The sequence below is a fragment of the Haliotis rufescens genome, unplaced genomic scaffold, assembly GCF_023055435.1.
Source record: "Haliotis rufescens isolate VD_foot unplaced genomic scaffold, xgHalRufe1.0.p SCAF_14, whole genome shotgun sequence".
NCBI classification, from domain to species: Eukaryota; Metazoa; Mollusca; class Gastropoda; order Lepetellida; family Haliotidae; genus Haliotis; species Haliotis rufescens.
In genome coordinates this window covers 3,052,721-3,074,705 of record NW_025963824.1, presented here as the reverse complement: position 1 = coordinate 3,074,705, position 21,985 = coordinate 3,052,721, and the positions used below count along the sequence as shown (strand labels likewise).

General features: G+C 38.4%; 2 protein-coding genes across 3 annotated transcripts in view; both read right to left on the bottom strand.

Annotated features, from left to right (window-relative positions):
- Positions 1–21,985, bottom strand: part of LOC124122347 — a 377,435-nt gene that overhangs the window by 131,835 nt on the left and 223,615 nt on the right. The gene's annotated exons all lie outside the window — the stretch shown is intronic.
- On the bottom strand, positions 9,930–21,329 carry LOC125379330 (scavenger receptor class F member 1-like). 2 transcript variants are annotated; one of them, XM_048395642.1, is made up of 9 exons: positions 21,204–21,329; positions 20,615–20,899; positions 17,434–17,577; positions 16,273–16,405; positions 14,226–14,246; positions 13,697–13,717; positions 12,818–12,831; positions 10,431–10,460; positions 9,930–10,160 (listed from the first exon to the last, which is right to left on the bottom strand). In XM_048395642.1, exons 1-9 carry the CDS (start codon positions 21,298–21,300, stop codon positions 10,126–10,128), a joined length of 780 nt encoding a protein of 259 aa, XP_048251599.1. In that variant the 5' UTR covers positions 21,301–21,329; the 3' UTR covers positions 9,930–10,125. The 2 variants fall into 2 exon arrangements, with proteins under 2 accessions (XP_048251599.1, XP_048251600.1); XM_048395643.1 differs by having other exon boundaries at positions 9,930–10,157.

The following is a 21,985-nucleotide window of genomic DNA, read 5'->3' as shown; positions in this document are numbered from 1 at the left end:
TTTGTTTGTGTGCTGATTCTCAAGACATCTTAGTGAGATAAACCTTATCATAATCTTCTATACAAATGATAAGTGTATCTGATGTTTACTGTATGACTGTGTACAGTGTGATGTCCCTTTATGAAACTTCTGAACAAAGATTGCCGATGATTCTTAAAACATTTCCTGTTAAAATCTGCCCATGGCAGCTCTCGACATTTTACCACCGTTTGATTTTGAGGAGGGTGGAAGCGGGATGTCTGTTTGAGATTAACATATTTTTCCTACTTTTTTTTAGCTCAATTATGTTTTCAACAAAAAAAAGGTGCTCAGTTATTATTTGTACATAAATACAAAAAATCGAACTGTAAGTTTAAGAATGTTGTGTGCTTTTCACTTCAGCATGTTTCTCCGACCTCTCAGTGTCCAGTGTCCTCAAGTCCTGCTTATTTGATGGTGCCCTTTTGCTGCATGTGAACTTCTCCAGTCCTGCGACGGACGTGGCCGAGTCAGTGAAGTCGGTGCTGTTGGAGCAGAGAGAAGAGACTTAGGCTCGTGGCATGGAAAAGAACTTCAGTTTTTGTGACTCGGTTAGTTAAGGTAATGCAAGGATCCGCCTCAGGCTGTGCATGTGAGGGCGTTGGGTTTCTTTTCTTGTCCAGAGGACAGTGTCCAAGACTCGTCCTACAATATGTGCTCTGTTGGACGCAACTTCTGTAGACAACAACCTTGGTGTGGGGTGTCAGCTTGCTGTTCTCACACACTGGTGCCACGCCGATCTGCCTGTCGATCCAGCATCCAAAACGAGATTGGCACTGCCTGAGTCGGGCGGGCCAAGACGGGCCAAGACGGGCCAAAGTGTTATTGGCTAATTACTTCTTTATCGGCGATCATACCATATTATTAATGCAACATACACACATGGCATTACTGAACAATCACCAACCAAAACCGTGCACCATAATCAAGTAATTCGGAGTAAATCACCTGAAAGAAAGTGGAGCTGTGTGTAAGCGATGCTGTTAAACATGTAAAAGAGCAATTGTTAAAGGAAATAGGATTTGAAACGTATCAAATACTGCAAGCTAGCGTGAGACAAAATTCCGTCTGTCGGCATAGCATTTATATTTATAGGTTAGTACTATATCTTAGTAAATACTACCTAATAATGTCACTCTTAATCGTATTTAAAGCAGACACGTTGGTTAAAGTAGACCTCTTCTGCATATACTCTCAACAGTCGCACAAGTGTCGCCCGGGGTGTCAAAATCAACTTCAACCGCAGATATGTATCATGAAAGGTATTCACATATATAGACTAGTGTTACATCTACCTATATACCACTTTATAGTGTCAATCCATGCTTGCCGTAAAAGGTGACTGTGCTTGTCGTAAGAGGTGACTAACGGGATCGGGTGGTCAGGATCGCTGACTTGGTTGATGCATGCCATCGATCCCAATTGCGTGGATCGATGCTCATGACATTAGTCACTGGGTTGTCTGGTCCAGACTCGATTATTTATAGACCGCCCTCATATAGCTGGAATATTGCCGAGTGCGGCGTTAAACAACAAACCAACCAATTTTATAGTGTCTCAGATCGCGCTAATGATCTCATGATCTGACTGGAGATTATTTAGATTTTCTCTTTATCTCTAAGGAAGTTGAATACATATTTGTTTACTCATTTTTCTGGTACTTTGGCTAAGAAGATTGTTAGTGCAATGGGTCTGTAATTAGAACATTCGAATTTACTAAGTAAGAAGAGTAGTAAATACGAATAAATAAGATGACTTAGTGGCATCGACTGAAAGTAGGATGTCCAGTACTTCTTACTGATTAAGGGTAAAACTATCCAATATGTTGTTACACTTGTTAAACTAGAATTTATGATTGATTTATCAGGATCATGTCAAGGAGATTGCGGCAAGAAAGAGCGTTTACATTATCATTGAATGTTTTACCTTGGTACATGATTACAGGAAACGTTTTCATGTGTTTCTTTTAGGTGGTATTAAACAGGCCGCCATGACAATTTTGTCCCTTGAGGTTTGTTTATCTTTTCGTCAAGTTTCATAATCTAATTTCTTTGACCAGTATCAATATCATAACTCAATATATGTCCCATTAAGTGAGGTTACATCGAAATCCATCAGCGAATATTGATATGTCCTCCTAATGGAAGTCCTATTAGTGGGCAGCGGTCGCTGCAGACAGGGTCTGACACACCCAACATATGCATTCCGTCGGTACACAACACACATATTACATCAATAAGGGTGTAGGATTGCTCTGTCATTGTCGTTTGCAGTATTATTTACTGACTAAGTCCATATGCTGATTAAACATATTTAATTTTGGTGTGTGTTTTTTTTCACATAGAAGATTCATATTTAAAACCCCAGCAGTAGATGCATCAATATTGAGGGCTATGGCATTGCTAATAGATTCGTCAAATAATTCCAAGTATAAATGTCGTGCATCAGCCGTCTAGAACCAGTCAGCATATTAAGACTTTTACATGTTGTCTTGACCCACACGGCTTCCTTCCTGACAGGGATGAGCTCGAAGGAATTGGCTTTAAGTATGCGGGGTGTGGAGAGTGTCTCTCAGATAGCCCCATCTTTGTTTGGCCACTCCGCGAATCTGTCCATCGTCATTCATCTTTACAATTCCGTAATGACCCTGACAGCAGGGCTGGGATTCGTGGTACTCACTCTTTCATTGACGTTGCCGAGAAGTCACAGCTGTTCGTGAGAGGTAATCATTGATAATGGTCTGGAGCTGGTCGTAGAACTGGAACGCATGCTTCTCTCTTGTTGCCCACGGGTCAGGCTTAACAGAGCTAGCTTCACAACCAGACAGCATACGTCCATTTCACTTAGTATTCTCTGTTGATGAAAATGTACAAACTTGACTACTGCAATGTAACCAACTATCTGAAAGGGCAAACTCTAACAGGCATCCATGCGGACGTTGATTCAACTTTAGAGGATGTTCCTTCCTTTGCCATTGTTAAGAGGTTGGGTGTGGGGTGTACTAGGAGAAGATGAGCCAAGATCAAACCTTCAGTTGCCACCAAAAATGATTTTTTTAATAAAATACATAACAAGATAAGATTTATGAATGATCGATGATTCCCCACTTGTCACATAGCCCTCAGTAGACATCTCTCTTGCACATATTGAGGCATGAACTGGGCATGACACACGTTTAAGCACGATGGGTTCAAAGACTTCTGACTTCAGGTCATAGGTTCGAAGTGACTGAACGTATACTCAACAACAAAAGTTCCTGTGACACCAATATTTTAGTGTATGTTTCAAACAAGTAAGGTTTGGTTTTCAATATTGTAGTACAGGTATCAAGTCACAAAAACACAACTGCTACAGAAAAGCATGCATTCCATGCAAAAGTTTACTTTTATGCAAGCCCAATGAATTTCACCACCCATGAATGGTATAAAAACATGCGCGTCAACGGGATTCCATGTGCATTGTTCAGAATCGTGCTGACAACAACCACTCAAAAACCATCACAATTACGCAATTATTCAACATTACGAAATGCCACGCCTGTCTGCGTCTGCGAGCCATTGGTATGCTTGAAGCAGGATCGAGTCAACCTGATGTTGCAGACAATTTAACGTCCACAGAAACACCATTTGGTATTCATGGCAACGTTGGCAACAGACAAATGCAGTCAGAGACCATCCTCGGAGTGGCAGGCCACGCGTTACCAATAATCGACAAGACAACTGGATTAGAACAACACACCTACGAAATCGATTCCAGCCAACAGTGACTGCAAGAAGCATCCCTGGCCTTTGAGAAATATCTTCATTTTGTCAGGAAGCCACCGTAAAGCACGCCTCCAGTGGTGCAGACAGCGTCTACGCTGGATGGCCATGCAGTGGGGACAATTTCTATTCCCTGACGAGTCTCGTTTTCACCTCAGCCACAGCGATGGACGGATTCGAGTGTACCGACGTCGAGGTGAACGTTATGTCATTCATTATGTCATGGGAGAAGATTGGTTCGGGGACAGCAGCGTTATGGTATGGGTTGGAATTACAGCAAGACAGAGGACCCGTTTGATACTGGTAGAGGGAAATCTCAATGGACGGCGCTACCATGACGAGATCATCGGCCCTGTTGTTCTACCGTTTTTGCGTCGTCATGGTCCAGGCATTACCTTTCAACATGACACCGCCCGACCTCATTATGCTTGACTTGTTCGGGATTCTCTTCAACAAAACAACGATAATGTCATCCCCTGGACGGCTCGCTCCCTTGATCTCTCACCAATCGAGCATATGTGGGATCGGCGCCTTCGACGTCAACCATACACTCCAGATATGGACAGGACATCGTGCGACGCCTGGTCCATTCCATGAGACGAAGATGTGTTGCTTGCATCGCAACCAGAGGTGGATACACACGCTATTGATTTGTAAATTGACATTTTGGCATGTTCATGTTTTTTTTATGAAATCACACATTTTCTGAATTCAGTATGGCAAATTAAACCATTTGAACACTTACAGGAGTCTTTTATCTTTTGCAAACCGAAATTGTTTCAGATTTGGTAAAAATTAGAACTTTGCATTAAATCTTATTCAGTGTCATAGGAACTTTTGTTGTTCAGTATAGTATTATTAACAGACCCGTTCTCACTGACTTTACCCTGCTGTAAGACGACATTCAATCTTGATCACTCTGATGTGTCTTGGCAAGCAGAGTTCGCTGACTCTTTCCTCTTGAAAGACCATGTTTAAATGTGTTTTAAAAGGACAGGACTGTGAGAATGTGAAAACGCAAAAATTCCCCTTACTCTGTTCCATAGTTATGTGCATTATGTAATAAGTTCATTGTATGTATATGAAAATTTTATGTAGTCAAGGATGGCATATCTTTATGAAGCAAGGTAATACTCATTTTCAACTATTCTTCCACTCAATACAACTACCTACTCTAAAGGACAACAAATAAAATGAGGATATGAGACAATTCAAGGATGGCATAAGAAGATATTAATGAGTACCAACAATAGCTTTGCACTGGCATTGAACCAGATTTGTATTCATTTCACGGCAGATTCAACCGCAAACAAAGACGCTGCTTCCACAATATTGTTTGGTGTCCTGGAGGCAACTTTCAGCGATCTTTCTGCTATTCGATGGTGGACACGAACTCAGCCATCACCTCTGAAAGGTTGAGAGTGACTGTTCTGTAATTGGTCTTTTGTCTTTGTACATTTCAGTCCCTGATGCTGCAATATGATATTGTCGTTTTCTCTTTGACACCCGTTTTACGACGGGATATACGAGTCCAGCTGCTTGTGAAGACATCCGTGTCAGGAATCTGCTTCAGAGAAGAAATAGGAATTTATCTACCAGCCATGTCCACTGAACCCCATGTCTGGATGCGTCGCCCTCATCTGCAGCAGACTAACAACTCTTTCTCTTTCTTCTTGTGTTGATCGTTGCATTATTGTTGTGAATGTCAAAGACAGTAATATTGTCACATGTATTGGAAAAACAGTACTATAGTTTCAACATAGCGTTGTAAATTACCCTGTTTGGATTACATAGAGTCAACAAGCAAGCAGATAGTCAGCTGTGACAGTAGCATGGTGTAAGAAGGTTGCATGATCGTCACAAAGAACGGTTTCCCTGTAGCCGTGTCACGTTTATGTCTGGAATCACATAACTGCAATTTCTTAAAGGGCAAGTTCACACGGAAATGAACCTAATTTTCTTGTACTTTTTCCACAATAAAAGTGTTCACCTAGAAGTGTCATAGACAAAAATATAGAAATATCACAATTAATTAACATATGTTTTGCATTAACACGATTTATATTTTTCACATTTACCAAGTGTTCTATTTCCATAACAAAAACACCATGGCTTATGCCCCTTGCAATATGACGTCATTGGTGCCAATTGATAAACATTATGACGTCATCATGCTTTGTTAGAGCCGCTTCACGTGGTGTAGGTACAGGTGTGTGATTCTAGCGTCTCAGATGCCAGCAAGCATAGTGTTATGCTGAGTCACCACTGCGCCGGAGTGTGTCGTAGGCCATGTTGTTTTACCGAAAACTGGTACTTGATATCTTTTGCGTTCAGAATAGACAGGGACCCGGTTGAATTGGCACCAATAACGTCATAATCTAAGGGGGGTAACTCAGGCCTGTTTAGCTCGAAAAACGAAGGCCTCATAACGGCATATCATTTTCACACTATTGTGAGCTTCCTACTTTCACTGTGAAAAAAATGAGTGTATGTTTTCAAACACAGATACTAACTAATTCTAAAATTGCGTTTTGTTTAGAAAAAGAAAGAAAGCGATTTTTGCGTGTACACTTCCCCTTTAGAGATGCTATTCCCAATCGGTAATCCCACTTTTATTGCATTGTTTGCCTTCCTGGACGACCTGTGCTACTTTGTCACTGATTTATTACTGTTATTTATATTGTGACATTCATAGCCTTAATCTATTATTGGCTGTTTCAGTAATCATCAAAAAGTCACATGTCAAGGGCAACTTATTTTTTTCTTCGTCTGTCCGTATAAGTTACATTTAAACTGTAAGTCAGCTTGGTGTAGGGACGACCTAGATCAGGATCGCCGCTCGTTGGAAATGCCATGAGGTTCAGCTGGAGCTCTGCTCACCTCATGTATGTCTGAGCTGGAAAATACCGCTCATCTGTTTTTTTGTGTTGTAAGAGCTGGTATTCCGCTCATTGTGTATATGGGTTTTGTTTCCATATGTTGTGCATTAAACGTTCTGTCCAGTGATGTCGATGTTGTTCTTGATGTTCGACAAGAGCTAATTCTCCCTCAACATATGCGTTGACACTTTTCTCCAGCAATAGTTTGTACTTGAGCTGAGTGTCAGCTGTGCCCGTGGCCGGTCACAATTGGGAAACAGGATAACTTGCACGTAGCAAAGCCTGTGTACTAGCAGAGTATGAAAATAAAGTTAAAATAATAGCAACTTTAGCAACAGCTATTTCATGTAACCGTTACGAGCCTCAACCCTAAAGATACCCGGATGCCAATGTAGCAATGCGCATGCGTTGCCAGTTGCTTCCTCGGGGACATGATCCCATAACATTGCTGTGTATAATGTCGCGTGTCTCCTGAATAAATCAGTTTAACACTGCCACGGCAACAACTTACCAAGCAGTTAGACAAGCATGATGAATTTGATGAATTTGCCCTTAATGTCAAGCAATATGACTTCAACTTGTTTAGAGACTCAAATGCACAGTTTGCTCACAGCGATGTTTTGCAATCCTTGTTTCGACATCATAGTTCTGGTCAATTCAAGTTAAGTAAGAAATTTCATGACAAACATATAAAAGGACTTACTAAAGAGGATACATTGCTTGTCATTGGTTTACAGCTAGATCAATACCAAAATACAGACACGAAAGTGTAGAACACCATGGTATGGCAACAGTATTTTTATTGTCTTGTCCAGACAGTAAGATACAATATGTGTATGCTAAGTTTATAATGACTTAAGAACAACTATAAATAACTATTACTACCACAATCTAAAAGTTTACATTTTTTGGGAAATTGATGACATGTTATTGTACAGCAACTGTCATATAACTATTGGGCTGTGTTTATTTATAAAACTAAAAAAGTGTAACACAATTAATAACAATATTTGTAACAGACTATGATTCTCTTTGGTATCATGAATACAAAGACAGATTATCTCTGGCGTTGTTGTTGGAATTCATGTATTCATGATATTATAATCTTATGTGTCTAACACATACCATATACCATACACATTACTGCATATATTTATTGTTATCAACATGGCTTTATAGATTATATACAAAAATATATATAAACGAAGTGCAAGAATTGCAAACGTCGGGAATGAGACATCACTGCAGCTGAATACTGGGCTTCCCTGACTTTATGCAAGTCTTTTTATAAGAATATACAAATACTCTCTGGTTATTAATTAGACTAAAATAATATTGCTGACATTGAACAAGGAAATCCAAGTATCAAATGTATCAAATGCATGACTACACACATTGAACATAAAATAACATAGAGATTCAAATGTTCTTCAGGTGACAACACATGAAAAGGGTATACCTTGAAGTAGAAGTAAGAACACTGTAGACACAGATGACGTAGAGCAGCTTGTGAGCTCCAAAGTTTATTACAGGAGCAGAGTTACTTTGGACAGGTCTGCCCTACTACAATATTACCCAAACGTTTGATGAGGTAGCACATTTTGCCCTGGCTGGTCACCTGCATCTACATTGTTTGATATTTATGGTCAACGTCAAGGAGGCATATACTTTCTGTCCATGTGTTGTTCCTGTATTTAACAATGCTCACATGGTGAATTTGCTTAAGGGACTAATTTGCCTAACAGATAAAACTGTGACATAGAGTGACCATTCTTGCTGCATGGTAGACTTGACCTTTGTATTGAAACACCCTGAGGCGTTATTTCAACAGTTATCTTAGGCATAGCCCAAAATTTGTTAAGCATATTTACATATGATATCTTATCAAATATCATGTTGCAATGATGATTTCCTGGAACTCCAAATAAATTGGGGTTAAGTTTCTATAAATAAATTAAATAGTAAATAATTATAAATATATAACATTAGAAATACCTGTACCTGGGTAAAGTATATCAGTTAAGATGGTATTTCATATCGGGAGCTATGAGATTTGAAAAGAGAGTGAATTTTAATTTCACTTTAATGTATGCGTGCGTGTGTGTGTGTGTGTGAGAGAGAGAGAGAGAGAGAGAGAGAGAGAGAGAGAGAGAGAGAGAGAGAGAGAGAGAGAGAGAGAGAGAGAGAGAGATTGGGTCTATTTTGTTGGGTGTGCTTGGGTGAATTTGTTTTCTGTTTTGGTTAGATTTGGTTTAAATATTGATAACATGTGACTTCTACGACTTTAGCTTCTTTTTGAAAGGTGATTTCTTCATTACTTATGTGAAGTTTGGGTGTGTACTTTTTCATCTATTGTTTTCCTTCTAGAAAAGGAATAAATGTGGGCTTTCAGTTTTAGAAGGATATGTGTCATTGTTTGATTTAACTGTAATGTTTCTGTTAAAAACTGTTGAAGGAAATTTAGAATTCTAAATTTTATGTCTTTGTTTTTTAACTTTTGTATTAGGCCATTGTGCAAAGAAAACAAAAACACATGAAAGGCTTTACTGAAATCGATAAATATCGCCAAAGTGTATTGTTTTCGTGATTGTGCTAGTTATCTTGTTCAAAATGTTAAATGTGGTCTAAAGTTTGGCGATTTCAAGTGAAGCGGGTTGACAAATTGATGATTGGTCATTTCAAATTTGAACAAGATGTTTAGGATTGCTTCCTTGACTTTACAAATATGGGACGTTAAGGAGACAGGGCGATAAGAACCAGCCTCATTGGCGTTTTTCCTGGTTTGACCATTGGTGCCACCATAGCTGATTTCTATGAATTGGGTTTGGTTCCTGTCCAGATTTGGTTGAATAGTTGTGATACTATGTTTTTGATTTTGATGGGAATATGATTTGAGATGATGTAGCTGATGTTATCTGGACCTGTGGCTGAGGCTGTTTTTTATATTGTTTTTAATTACTGTTTGTAATTCATATATGTTTTATGTGTGGTTATATTTTAGGCGTGTATGTGCTGGTTGGGGGGTGTATTTAGAGTTTATAAGCTTATGGGTGAGTGAGTTAAAATATAACGTCGCATCCGCGTTATCGCAGCCATATAGTGATGAGACCAAGTTAATATATTTACAATTTAGTCATTGATGCAAAGTTTTGTTTAAAAACAAGTTGTAAAAGATATTTGGGCATATTTTATTTAGAAACAATTCATGAAACATATTTGAGCATAACAATATTATATATACAGTTGGGGGGGGGGGGGGGGGGGGGGGGGAATTCTTACGGTACTTTTACCTTTTGCCTTCAATAATGTCTGTTAATAGTAGTATCACACAAAAGGTAAATAAAGGGCATACGTCATGAAATATAAAACATATTGTAGCAGGTTAAATATCAAAACGCCATTAACATTAACAACATCACAGCCTTCATCTCCATGTCAATATGTCTCCCAGTATTCTTCCTGTGATTCTAGCATGCCTTCATCAACATTTCCTCCGAATCTGCTGATAAAGAAAAAGGGATAGTTAAGTAGTGTTTTTATTTCATATGTTTTTTCAGTACATGCACAACACTAATATATGGGAAAGATATTCTACATACAAATGAGAGATACTGCCCCATGACGTTTCCTTCTTCTTGTAATTGGCACGTCATTCTATATTTAACAACATAAGTTCTTGTGACACCAGCATGCAGTTGTAGCAGTTTATAGTTGTAGCAACCTTATTTTCAAAAAACGCATTTACTGTCAATACGTACAAGCTCGCACATACCTGGCCGCGAAACTTCTATGTCAGTTGAACCTGTGAACAGAAGCACATCAGATATAAATAATGCGGAAGCTCAACTAGAGAACTTTAAGTTAAAATAAACAGCCAACAAAAGTTCCTGTGACACCAATATTTTAGTGTATTTTTCAAACAAGTTAAGTTTGTTTTTCAATACTGCAGTACATGTATGGAATCAAGTCACAAAAACGCAACTCCTATAGAAAAGCATGCATTCCAGGCAAAAGTTGACTTTTATGCAAGCCCCATTCATTTCACTACCCAAGGATGGATATAAAAATATGTGCGTTAACGGGATTCCATATGCATTGTTTAGCATCGTGCTGACAACAACCACTCAGAAAAACAACACAATTACGCAATTATTCAACATTACGAAATGCCACGCCTGTCCGAAAATGAGCGTCTGCGAGCCATTGGTATGCTTGAAGCAGCATCGAGTCAACGTGATGTTGCAAGACAATTTAACGTCCACAGAGACCACCCCGTATTTTTTTCAGTGCCTTTGCGTGTGTTTCTGACGGGGTGCCACCAGTGGGGCAGGGCATGCTCACCTTGTCACGAGCACCTGGTATCATCACTATTTGACAGTGATCCATAAACACATGCTCATGGTGTAGTCGGAATCTAACAATGACTCAGGTTTTAGCAGTGATATCTCCAGAAAAAAAGGAAATGATCTGTGTTGACCTGTTTTATCATTATTTGTAAATGATAGTGAAATAATTTATTAATCTATTGCTTCGGGGTTCTTCAATACAGCTTCATATACTATTTTGTGTCCTCACTCAAGCCTCCCCTGTATGGTTATGTTGAACACTTCACCACTTCAAGGCAGCTCTCACTTTGGTGAAACATATTTATTCTTCAAAATTCAAAAGAGTCCTTAGAACATAATTATTATGTGTCATCCCCTTTTGGATCAGCTCTATTATTTTTGGTACATATAAATATTTAGATATAGACTAGTTATAGTAAACACAACTTCTTTGATAGGCATTTAATTAACACAAAGCAAAATCGACCAGTAAGAATCTCCTCCACTTTTAATGTATCATCTCAATGCGCACATGTAGTCTATCGTGTATTCCCGTGTAGCATATCAAACCAGCAGTAGCAAACACTTCACTTCAACCCGAGCTAGAATTATGAGATATTCTGGCTTAATGCAGAAAAAGAGTTCTTTCTAGGACCGGAAGTAAAGTCATTCAAACTTGAACGTATCTGCTTTAATCGCTTTCACCTTGACGTTACTGCCCACACATACCTAGCGGCAGAGGTTCCACAACAAAACAACCGAAGCACAGAACCACATCAGATATAAATCAAATTTTGAGGGTATTCTTGACTCAGCAGTGTGGCATGCGGTATGCAACAATAATATGCTTGGTGTGCAGATTCACCTTTAATGGTATAATTATTAATGGTGTATGTAAATATTTCCTAATATTTATTCGATATTTTTTTAGTAATGTTACTTTAAATCTCACCCTTTTATGAACTCGAAACGTCTTTCAGAGGTGTTCGTCTATGATTACATTGTCCTTTTTAGGCGAATTCAGTGATGAGCCAACAAGAAAAATAAATGGTATTCGAGAGATGGGAGGGGAGTTACCATTAGTTGTGTCAAATAGTTGAACACCTTTTAGCATTTCGCTTAAGCTCAAATAATTTATTTAGCTGCATGCTGTTACATGAAATCTGGTTTAACTGAAGTCGTTGGTCCTTTGAACGCAGACACATCATGAAGATTTGTCTGGCATCCTAAACTATATTCATGGTTTGCAGCTGTGGGGTGTTGCGTATGGTATCATCCACTGCCTGGCCAAAAAGTCAATTATTAACAGGATGCTGTAAAGTTGAATTATGTTTGACTCTGGCATTCTTATATGATCAAATTGTTAAGGGGACAAAGGCATCTCGTTTCTGAAGAACACGTTAATTGCATTTAGAAAGTAGTGGACTTTTGGAATATAAGCCATAGCGCACACATTAAAGTATTACACATCTTCAAGATAGTATAGTAGATATGAAATTATTAAGACATAATGTCCCACACAGTAACTTTCCAAACGTGGATATTTCCTTGTTCGTCGTTCTTGTGTCGTATTCTTAAAAATGACCATGCTAGTTTAACTTTGGATGAGTTATGATCTTGCCTTCTTTTGTGAGTTCCGTGCAGAGGAGCTGAATGCTGATTATTAACTCTTATCATTCAGGGATCCATCACATGTCGTGCTTGCAATATCAGGAATCTCTAATAATTCAGTTGTAAACATTGTTATTTCTTTGTAGTCGTAATCATACAAGGGGTTCTGTTTTGTTTTGTTTTTTGTTTTGTATTTTTTAAAGAGTGGAAATATGTTACTTACTCGGAACTTGGGAACTGAAACAAAGAAGAAGGGACATATTAATGAATGCCATTCAATGTTAATTGCAAAAAAGTGCGCTTTTTACAACGGATTTCATAATATTAGTCTTGTTCATCTTCGGGGTCAACCATTTCATATATTTGAATACTAAACGAGCTCCCGTGTAAAACCACAACTATTCACGAGTTTCATAAAATTGGTTTTACACGGGAGCGAGTTTAGTATTTTATTTATTACGTTTGCAATTTATAACGTTTTTTTAATTATACTGTTGAGTATGAATAGGCTGACACCTACATGATCCACGACATAGTCAAATTGAGTTTAACAGAATAATACTTCAAACACGTCAAAAGTTGAAACGTATGAATTTCATACCATGCAACGGGTCTCCCTTTAGAATTCACAAAATTATCGTAGGGCTAAGACTTTCGCATCTCACATAATTTAACTTAGACCAACGACTGTCGTTGCGCTACAATACGATCGCCTTGTGGAACGGGCCTTGCACCTCAAAGTTTTCAATAACGTCACAATACCCGATGACGTAATTTGTGGAATTTTGATGCAAGATCCATCGGCGAAACAATGCCATGTGACGTCAGCCTAGCAACAAGGTTGCTGGGGTCATCGAGTGTGCATAAGCTCCTCTCAGTGATCTATCAACTCCACACGTAATGTCGTTGAATAAGCCAAGAGATGTTGAGAGCTTTCAATATTTGTTCGTGAAACGTGTTCCGAGAGTACATAAGCACGCGTTTTGGTATTACACAATGTGTAATAAAGCTATATGTTTATTAAACGGGTGATCCCTTCACGGGCAAGTAATAATATCGGACAACAGATGCAGATGACAAATTAATTTATTCTTGTATTTACCTGTTCATCTGTCGCTTCCTTCTGCAAATAGAAGATATGACAATATACTAGTGTTTTTTACCAGTTTCATCTTCGGGTCAACCATTTCATATTATCGGACCAGTTAACGGGGTTAACTTGAAAACAATAGCAAACATTTCCTGAAAAAGCGCAAATAGAGAAATTAGTCATTAGATTTTACAATAATGATATTATCGTTCATTGAAATTCCTGACTCTTCTCAACCTTTTACGGATTTATTTTGTTTCGAACATGCGAATCCCAGACGCCCAATTAATAATAAATTGCAGGTCACTTGGCATAACATTATTTCCACAGACAGAAGATCATAAAGTAATGGTCACATCGGACTTTTGACACATTTTTGCATCACAAATTTGAAAATTAAATATGAAAAAATTCAAAAATGGGCCTCATTGTGTCTCTCCCTCCTGGTAAACTGCTTTTATACAGGCCGAAGGTCCATACAATTAGTCTATGGTTACACCAATCTCCGTAATGGAATTAAGGATATAGAATGTTGTGTTACCTGTTCTTTCTTGTCCGCCATCTACAACAAAAATAACACAAGTACTTATTAAATTGGTCATTGTAATTTGAACATACCATTGGTATATGCCGATTTATATGACATGGTTGTTCCAGACAAAGGTCTGTTAAATGGCGTTGTCACGTGAGCACAAGGCTGGGGACACAATCAAACATCTAACCCCATTAGAAGTGATCCGCTTTGTCAGCAGAAGACAAAAGTTAGTTTTGAGCATGGAAATTAACCTTCCATGTTTATTGTGTGGGGTATAGCGTATATTTTGCGAACTCCTCATCCCTATTTGACAGACACATGCTCAGGAGAGTAATCGTACTATTGACTCTTGGATTTTTGATATGACAAGGGTTTTGTCATTACATTTACACAATATTGTGAAAAGTGATGTTTCAGTTTCTGAAAGCAAACGACATCTGTTGCGTTTATGTTTTAATAAACTGACAAATATTTAACATCATGCCACTTCACGGGGACAACAAATCAGACAAATCAGACTCTGTCACAGCAAAACTGCTAATTATTAAACATGGCTCTGTGCGACACATTTTTCAGTTCCGAATTTTCTGTTTTCTCACTAATTTGTGCGGTGGGGGTTGAGAAATGTGTAATGCTTGCAGAATCAAGGTTAAAATTCATAACAAGGCAACACATAGTACAACAGAAATGTATATTACGCCCCGCATCTAACAACATGTGTGCAAAATAGAAATACATTTTGAAACAGACAGCCACATAATGGGTAGTAATGGCTTTTTGAATGCTAGCATGATTGCCGTGATGTTTAATCGGATCGGAAGTATGGTTTTTTTTTTGTTTATTTGTTGTTTAACACCACACTCAGCAATATTCCAGCTGTATGACGGCGGTCTGTAAATATTCGAGTGTGGACCAACAATCCAGTGATTGATATCATGGGCATCGATGTAATGAAGACATAGTTCAGAGACTGTGATCATTAACGCGAATATCCTGTAACATGGGTAAGCTTGATGCACGTGTTGTGGGCAAGATTAACCTTGGGCTCCCCCATATAATGCGCCACGCTAATGTTCCTAATTCTGCAAGAATTAATGTATTATTCAGGAGTGTTATTGTGTGTTGAAATCTGAGGTCTTAATGTAGATTCGATATCTAATATTTTTAATTTGGAACGAAGCGTTTTTGTAACAGTGTTATAAATTTGTGATGAATACCTCTTCATCCCGATCCCCAACGTTACTGAACTTAACCCACGTCGCATTTACTCGTCACTAACGGTTGGCGGAGCAGCTGTTGACTGTCTCGTGTTATTAACAAATTGAAAGAGAGTGGACAGCGGCAATCTAGGTTGATGGTTAGCCTGTCGGTTTACAGGGAATAAACCTGCTAGTTCTATTGTTGTTTTAGCTGAGTCGACATTTTTTACACGAGGGATTGTTTATTTTAGTTTCATAATTTCACGGCATTCACGTGAAAGAAGAATGACTGTTGTGGCCCTAACACAGTGGTTCGTGTATGACATGTGTGCGTATTGGGAAACATATTTCTCCATGTTTTATCAACTTTTGTTGCCAAGTGCGGTTGGGAGATTTGTGTGCGAAGTTTCATGGTACTTGGAAGAGAGCATTTCTGAAGCACCAGAGCAGGAACGAGTAGAGGTAGCATATCACCGTAGTTTCGGCTTGGTCGAACTCTGCATTAGTGGATCCATCGCCAGCAGCTAACGTCTAAGAATATCCCAAACAGGTCCTAATGGTTTCATATCTGGACGCGTGGCCAGCCAAGTCATAGGGCTCTCATCAAGGCATGTGGTGGTAACAGTGAGAAGTGAGTAACGATTTGGAATGTCTTTCTGAGATAACAAGAAACTATACAGGTCCATAGTTATAGTACTTCAAACTTTGATTTAATTACAGTATTTATTTACCGAATAATAACATTGAACATTGTCATGATAATCTACATGTACGTTAGTATGAATATATGAATATATAAGGAAATACAAACATAAATTCACAGTTAAACACAAAACTGAATGCAACTACAATACCTTAAGAACACAATGACTGTGAATGTCACTGTGAGTGTGACTGCACCAGCGACTGTGGCTGCGACTGCTACATTCAGTGAGAGAAGTTCCAGTACGGCATCCAGGCTGTTTGCATCTTCCTTGTTGTTCACAACTAGTGGAGTCAAAGAAGTGTTTACATACAAGTGCTCATACAAACAGCTAATAAATAGATAACATTTCACTATTGCGAAAACGAGCGTAGTATTATATTTATTATCAACACGTCAATGAAGAAAATATCGTTTTCGTTACTGTTCAGAACTCTCAAATTCTCGAACTCTCCAATTTCTTTAAAATATTTATGTCACATTGAGTTTTTCTCCAGGTGTGAGGATTTTGAAATTATCAATGTTTAGACAATCATACTGATACACATTGTCACCTGGTATAACATAAAAAAATCATTCTGTGATTCACACTTGTTCAAAACAGAAACAGGAGTCGACGACCCTATATTCCTCATGTCTCGGGGACCAAAGTAAGTCCATACCACCCTACATGCCTCTTTTCACCATTCAGTTTTGATATGGCAGGCACTGATGGTCCCAAATGGCTGAACAATAGAGAGAACTCGTCCATTAATTTTGACACATTCCTTAACGCAAATTTTGGGTGCCACCATTTGATTCCCACTCATATATAAATGATAATTGGGTTGGGCTAAGGGAGATGTTGGGTTTGTCCAGCATATTCGTTACCATATGAAAGACGTTTCAACTTGACCATACAAAAGAAAATTGTGTATAAAGGAAACCCAACAGTTCAGGTGTGACCGAGGTCACAGATGTCCAATCAAAGGGGATAAAACGATGTCAACCCCCCAGACACGCCAGTGTACGGATTTAATATCTCATCACCTGTGTCTTGACCACGTGCATAATAATTAATACTGTTTATGCCCAAAGATCCATCATATTTTAGGATCTAATGTCATATGGCAGTATATTGTGTAACTATGTTTCTAATAATTGTAAGTGACAGTAAATTGATCGAGGCGCTCGTACAATTACGCCCTTTGCTGGTGACACTGACAGCTAGTTATTCGGAGTTACCTCCCTTTAGTGGTATTGCTTTTATCCCAACATGGTCCCAACATATGAGACAAGTTGTATTGCATGTTAAGCAGATGTATCTTCGTACCTTTTGTGGTGTTGCAAAACTCCCCTGTGTAAGTCCCACTGCAGCCAAGTTTACATGCTCCAGTTGTGTGGTTGCATCTTTCCTCCAGACAGTTGATGCTGCAGGGGTGTTGACACAGATCACCATACCAGCCACGACCACACTCTGGACAATCAAAGTATCAGATACAGGATTAAGTAACTTCTTTTTCGCACTTTATTATAATAATAGCTGTGAGCAAACCATTAATGTGAGGAATTGTTCATGTCAATATGAATAAAACCCCTAATTACTATATCCTTATACAATGGTGTGTAATTTCACTGTTAAAAGAGAAGGACACAATAAACATTATTGATGACACTACACAGTCGTTGAATCGTTCTTCCTTACAAATTAAATTAAGTTGATGGCATACAATTGATGCCAGTGCACGTGAGCAGATGTTGAAAGTTTTCTTTGACGCTTGAAACATGTCTAAATAGGCGAAAAGAGAAGTTATATAGATGTTGCTAAATTATTAGTTGAGATTACAGATCGTCACGGCAAACATTTTGGAAACAATTTTTTAGACATTTATTTCACAATGTAACATTTATTTGGTATATGTTGAGTTAGCAGTGGAACTAAACAAATATGTTCCACTTTGTTGTTAACTTGACCCTTGCACTTTGATTATGATCTTTTCCATGTGTGTTTCTTCTTTAGATTACATCCAACTGTGTGTATATCTAGAGAGTTTAGTGTTTGTTTTAAGTTCCGAGTTTAGTCATCACATGATATATTTGACAGAGAATTGGCCACCATGGCATACTTCTTTATTATGTGGTATTTGACAAAGAGCTGCGATTATGAAAGAGAAAGTTGGAGGGGGCAGTCTACTTTTGCGCTCATCAGTTCATAACTCTCAACAGAATACATAACATTATTTTAAATGAGGTAAGAGCTGTATCCCTTCAGCTGAAACAACATTTATACCATTCTTTTTTTATTAAAGTCATTTTCTCTCGAGCCTTTGGCAATGGCAAATTGTGACTACACCACCGTAAATGGTTCGTTTAAGATGTGGACCATGTGTGGCAACAAAAGAGTTGACAGTTAATATAATGGATGGTTTTGACATTTTAGTGGATCTTTTCACAAACTCATTTGTCAAACTTAATTGAGCCATAGCAATACAAGTATCAATGATTTATCCTTCACGTGATCCAAAAAGAAATTGTGGAATATTAAGCAGATTAAAGTTCACGTTTTGATAACAGCAAGTCAGGTGAGTATGACTTCTGTTGGTGTAAAAAACTGTCCAATGATGAAACATTCAGATTTTCAAGAGCAAATGTAACAATTTGTAATGCGTTTTTTCATGCATCATGATTAATGGTTTATATTAAAGTAAGACAAAAAACAGTTTCCCAGAATGTCCTACAATATTTCAAATTTCAGAAACAACTCAACAGTTTCATTTTCCTGTATGAAAACAATTTTATCCAGGTTGTTTAATTATAGGAAAAGGCCTGCGAAGATCCGTGGAAGAAAAGGTATTTAGCAACCAATGCTTGCCATAACAGGCGACTATGCTTGTCGTAAGAGACGCCTATGCTTGTCGTAAGAGGCGACTAACAGGATCGGGTGGTCAGGCTCGCTGACTTGGTTGATGCATGTCATCGTGTCCCAATGGCGTGGATTAATGGTCATGATTTCAATCACTGGATTGTCTGGTCCTGTCTCGATTATGTACAGGCCGCCGTCATATAGCTGGAATACTGCTGACAACAAACAACAAACAAGCAAGCAATTAAAGGAATATGTAGCAGAACGTGGACTTAGCTGTTCATGATGTAAATGCCACTACTTGTGGCTGCCAAGACTCATCATACTGTGCAGGCCATATGATCACATGTGACTTCTCTGTTGTTGACGATAACAACCTTCTTCAGTTATTCAAGTATGGACCAAGATTCCATGGGCAACGTCCTTCCATTTGGGATCACAACTTCAAAATCATTATGGATGCTGTCAAAGAATATGCCAAAAATGGGCCAAACAAGAAGAGGAAACTGGTGAATGTCCTTAAGAGTGGGTTAAGTCAGTGCGTGATGTTGCCATTGGTAGAATACATCAACTTAAAAAGAGGAAACGGAACCGGAATAAACCCACTCTGTCCCAGTCAGCTCCAAAGTCTGGCTGTCCTACATGAAAAGTTGGTAGTTGTCCCCACTGACAAGGCCTCAAATAACATAACTGTTATATGTAAACATCACTACATTTATTGTTTGATCAAAGAACTTGGTGTAAATGGCATATCAAATAATGCTACATATAAGGCCAGTATGTTAACCGAGGAAGGCATCTGCCCAAACCATAAATCAGTACTGTCAACTTTTGACTTGACTTTAAAACCTGAAGTCATGTTCATTCCTCTCTTGTACTGGATTTTAAAGCTCCATAAATTCTATTCAAAGAGAGAAATGTATTGTTGGGTCTAACAAGTGTACCACTGATTCCTGTCTCAAAGACCATAATCCTTAATACAATCAAGGAAGGGCTTTCTTCATATTAACAGAAAGAATTTGAGACAAGTGGAATTAATACCAATTTGATTCTCAAAATTCTAAGGGTTTGCTTGACTTTGTAATCTCAGAAAAGTTTCATTCTGTGATTTTTTTCTACTTTGTACACCACTATCCCACGTGACAAACTTATGGAAAAAGCTTCACTCCTTGATCCATGTGGCTTTTCTTACAAAATTTGGTAACCACAGATACAGTTAGGTTCAGGACAATTTTTGAAAAATGAAAGGACAGGCAATCTGAAATTTACTATTTTATTTTTTCACATTTTAAACTATATCAGTGATTATTTGGAGTTTTGTTGGATATTATTAGCAAGGTTAGATGACATGACACTATAGTTACAATGTTGAAATTAAAATGTACTGGTATTTAGTTTCCGGTCACAATTCCTATTTACAAATCACCCTTAGTGTTCTGATTATCTACATCACAGTTAAAACAAAAAGAGTTAATTTAATTTGTATGTACAATTTCATTAACTTAAAGCTAAATTCTTATTATTCTGGAAATGTAGACCTCAGAGCATTGATGAGATTTTAAGCTCCCATTCATTTCAGGATAAATACGGAAAGCTGAATTGTCTAATGATAAACTGTGCCACATCAGCGAAATCTTTTAAATAATCTTACCTCCAGTATCATGACAAAAAAAGCCTGTGTTAGTTCCACTGCAGCCAAGTGTACAGTGCCCAGTTTGATGGTTGCATGTCTGTTGTATACAGTTCCGGTTGCAGTCTTGATTACACAGATCACCATGCCAACCACGCTGGCATCCCTCAGAACACTTCCCCGTGTCAGTGTCACAGTAGGGAACATCAAGTGGAGGAAGAAGGGCACAGTTCTGGGGGCATGTTAGGTTGCAGTGCTCGCCATGTAAGCCCCACTTACATACTGTGTAGCCCTGGACAACCACGACTGAAATAGAGCATCAAATGGTAATCCTAGCATATCATCGTTATGAATATCAACATCTGGATAATCCATTGTTTTGTGAATCGCTTACTGTTTTATCACTAAAGCTTCTGGCTTTAACATCTAAATTTGCAAACTACGTTTTTTTTCCAATCCACTGACGAAAATTTACTCTTCTTATCATAAAAGTTCCTTAAGTGTCTGATTTTAGATCAATCCTTATTCAGTTTGTCCATCAATAGCGTGTGTAGTTTAATTGGTATCATTCGTGTTTACTTCCTGTTATTATTTTACACAAGTTACTCACAGAATGGCAGCAGACGTTGGTCGAGTCCCAGCATCGTTGAACCAACACCTGAAACAGAAGGAATGACTTTTGTTATACATATTTGAAACCTCAACATACATTTTCAAGATACCAAAATCAACCCTGAATGTTTAGGATTAAACTTAATACTGGACACATATTCTTTCCAACTTTCAGAAGGCGTGATTAACATAGAAACGATAAGAAAAAAAATAGTACATAGGCACCACTCAGATGGGTTTGTTTACCCACCCGGTTTGCTATCAGCGGATATGCAACGAGGTCTCCGACCTCATTTCACTGTGTATGCAGACCCAGGGGATACCAAAATGTCCAATGAGGACAGCCTCGGGACTAACCGATCACTCAATGTTAATAGGTTTCATTTACAAAGTACTCTTTAAACAATCTAATAGTACAGAATGGCCCCTCCCTTGTTATACAGCCATTAGTTACTGGCAATGTCACATTTCAATTGTCGTCGGTGAACTATTTATAGTATGGGGTTTCCCGTTATTGCACCATGCCTAGTCATACACCATCGTTCTCTCCTACCGCTGGCGAACTATTTTTAGCATGACGTCATCCAGACGCGGCGTTCATGCAGCACGCTCATTTTCCTTTCATCAAATGTTTACAGTTCTGCTAACCCCATAATCTAATATAAAATGTCAATGGCACTGGATGGAAAAGGAACAATAGCAGAAAAAAGGAGGTCCAAACCAGGTGTTTGCGAAAGGGATAAGCATGTTCTGCACCCACCACTCACACACTATGACTTG

Bases quoted from the DNA above. Each gene is read 5' to 3' on its own strand.
- LOC125379330 (XM_048395642.1), bottom strand. From the start codon at position 21,300: ATGTTGAGGTTTCAAATATGTATAACAAAAGTCATTCCTTCTGTTTCA. The intron at 20,900-21,203 runs GTGAGTAACTTG...GCTCTATTTCAG, and splicing joins CCAACGTCTGCTGCCATTCT to TCGTGGTTGTCCAGGGCTAC. The intron at 14,247-16,272 runs GTATTGTAGTTG...TTTTTGTTGTAG, and splicing joins ACAGTCATTGTGTTCTTAAG to ATGGCGGACAAGAAAGAACA.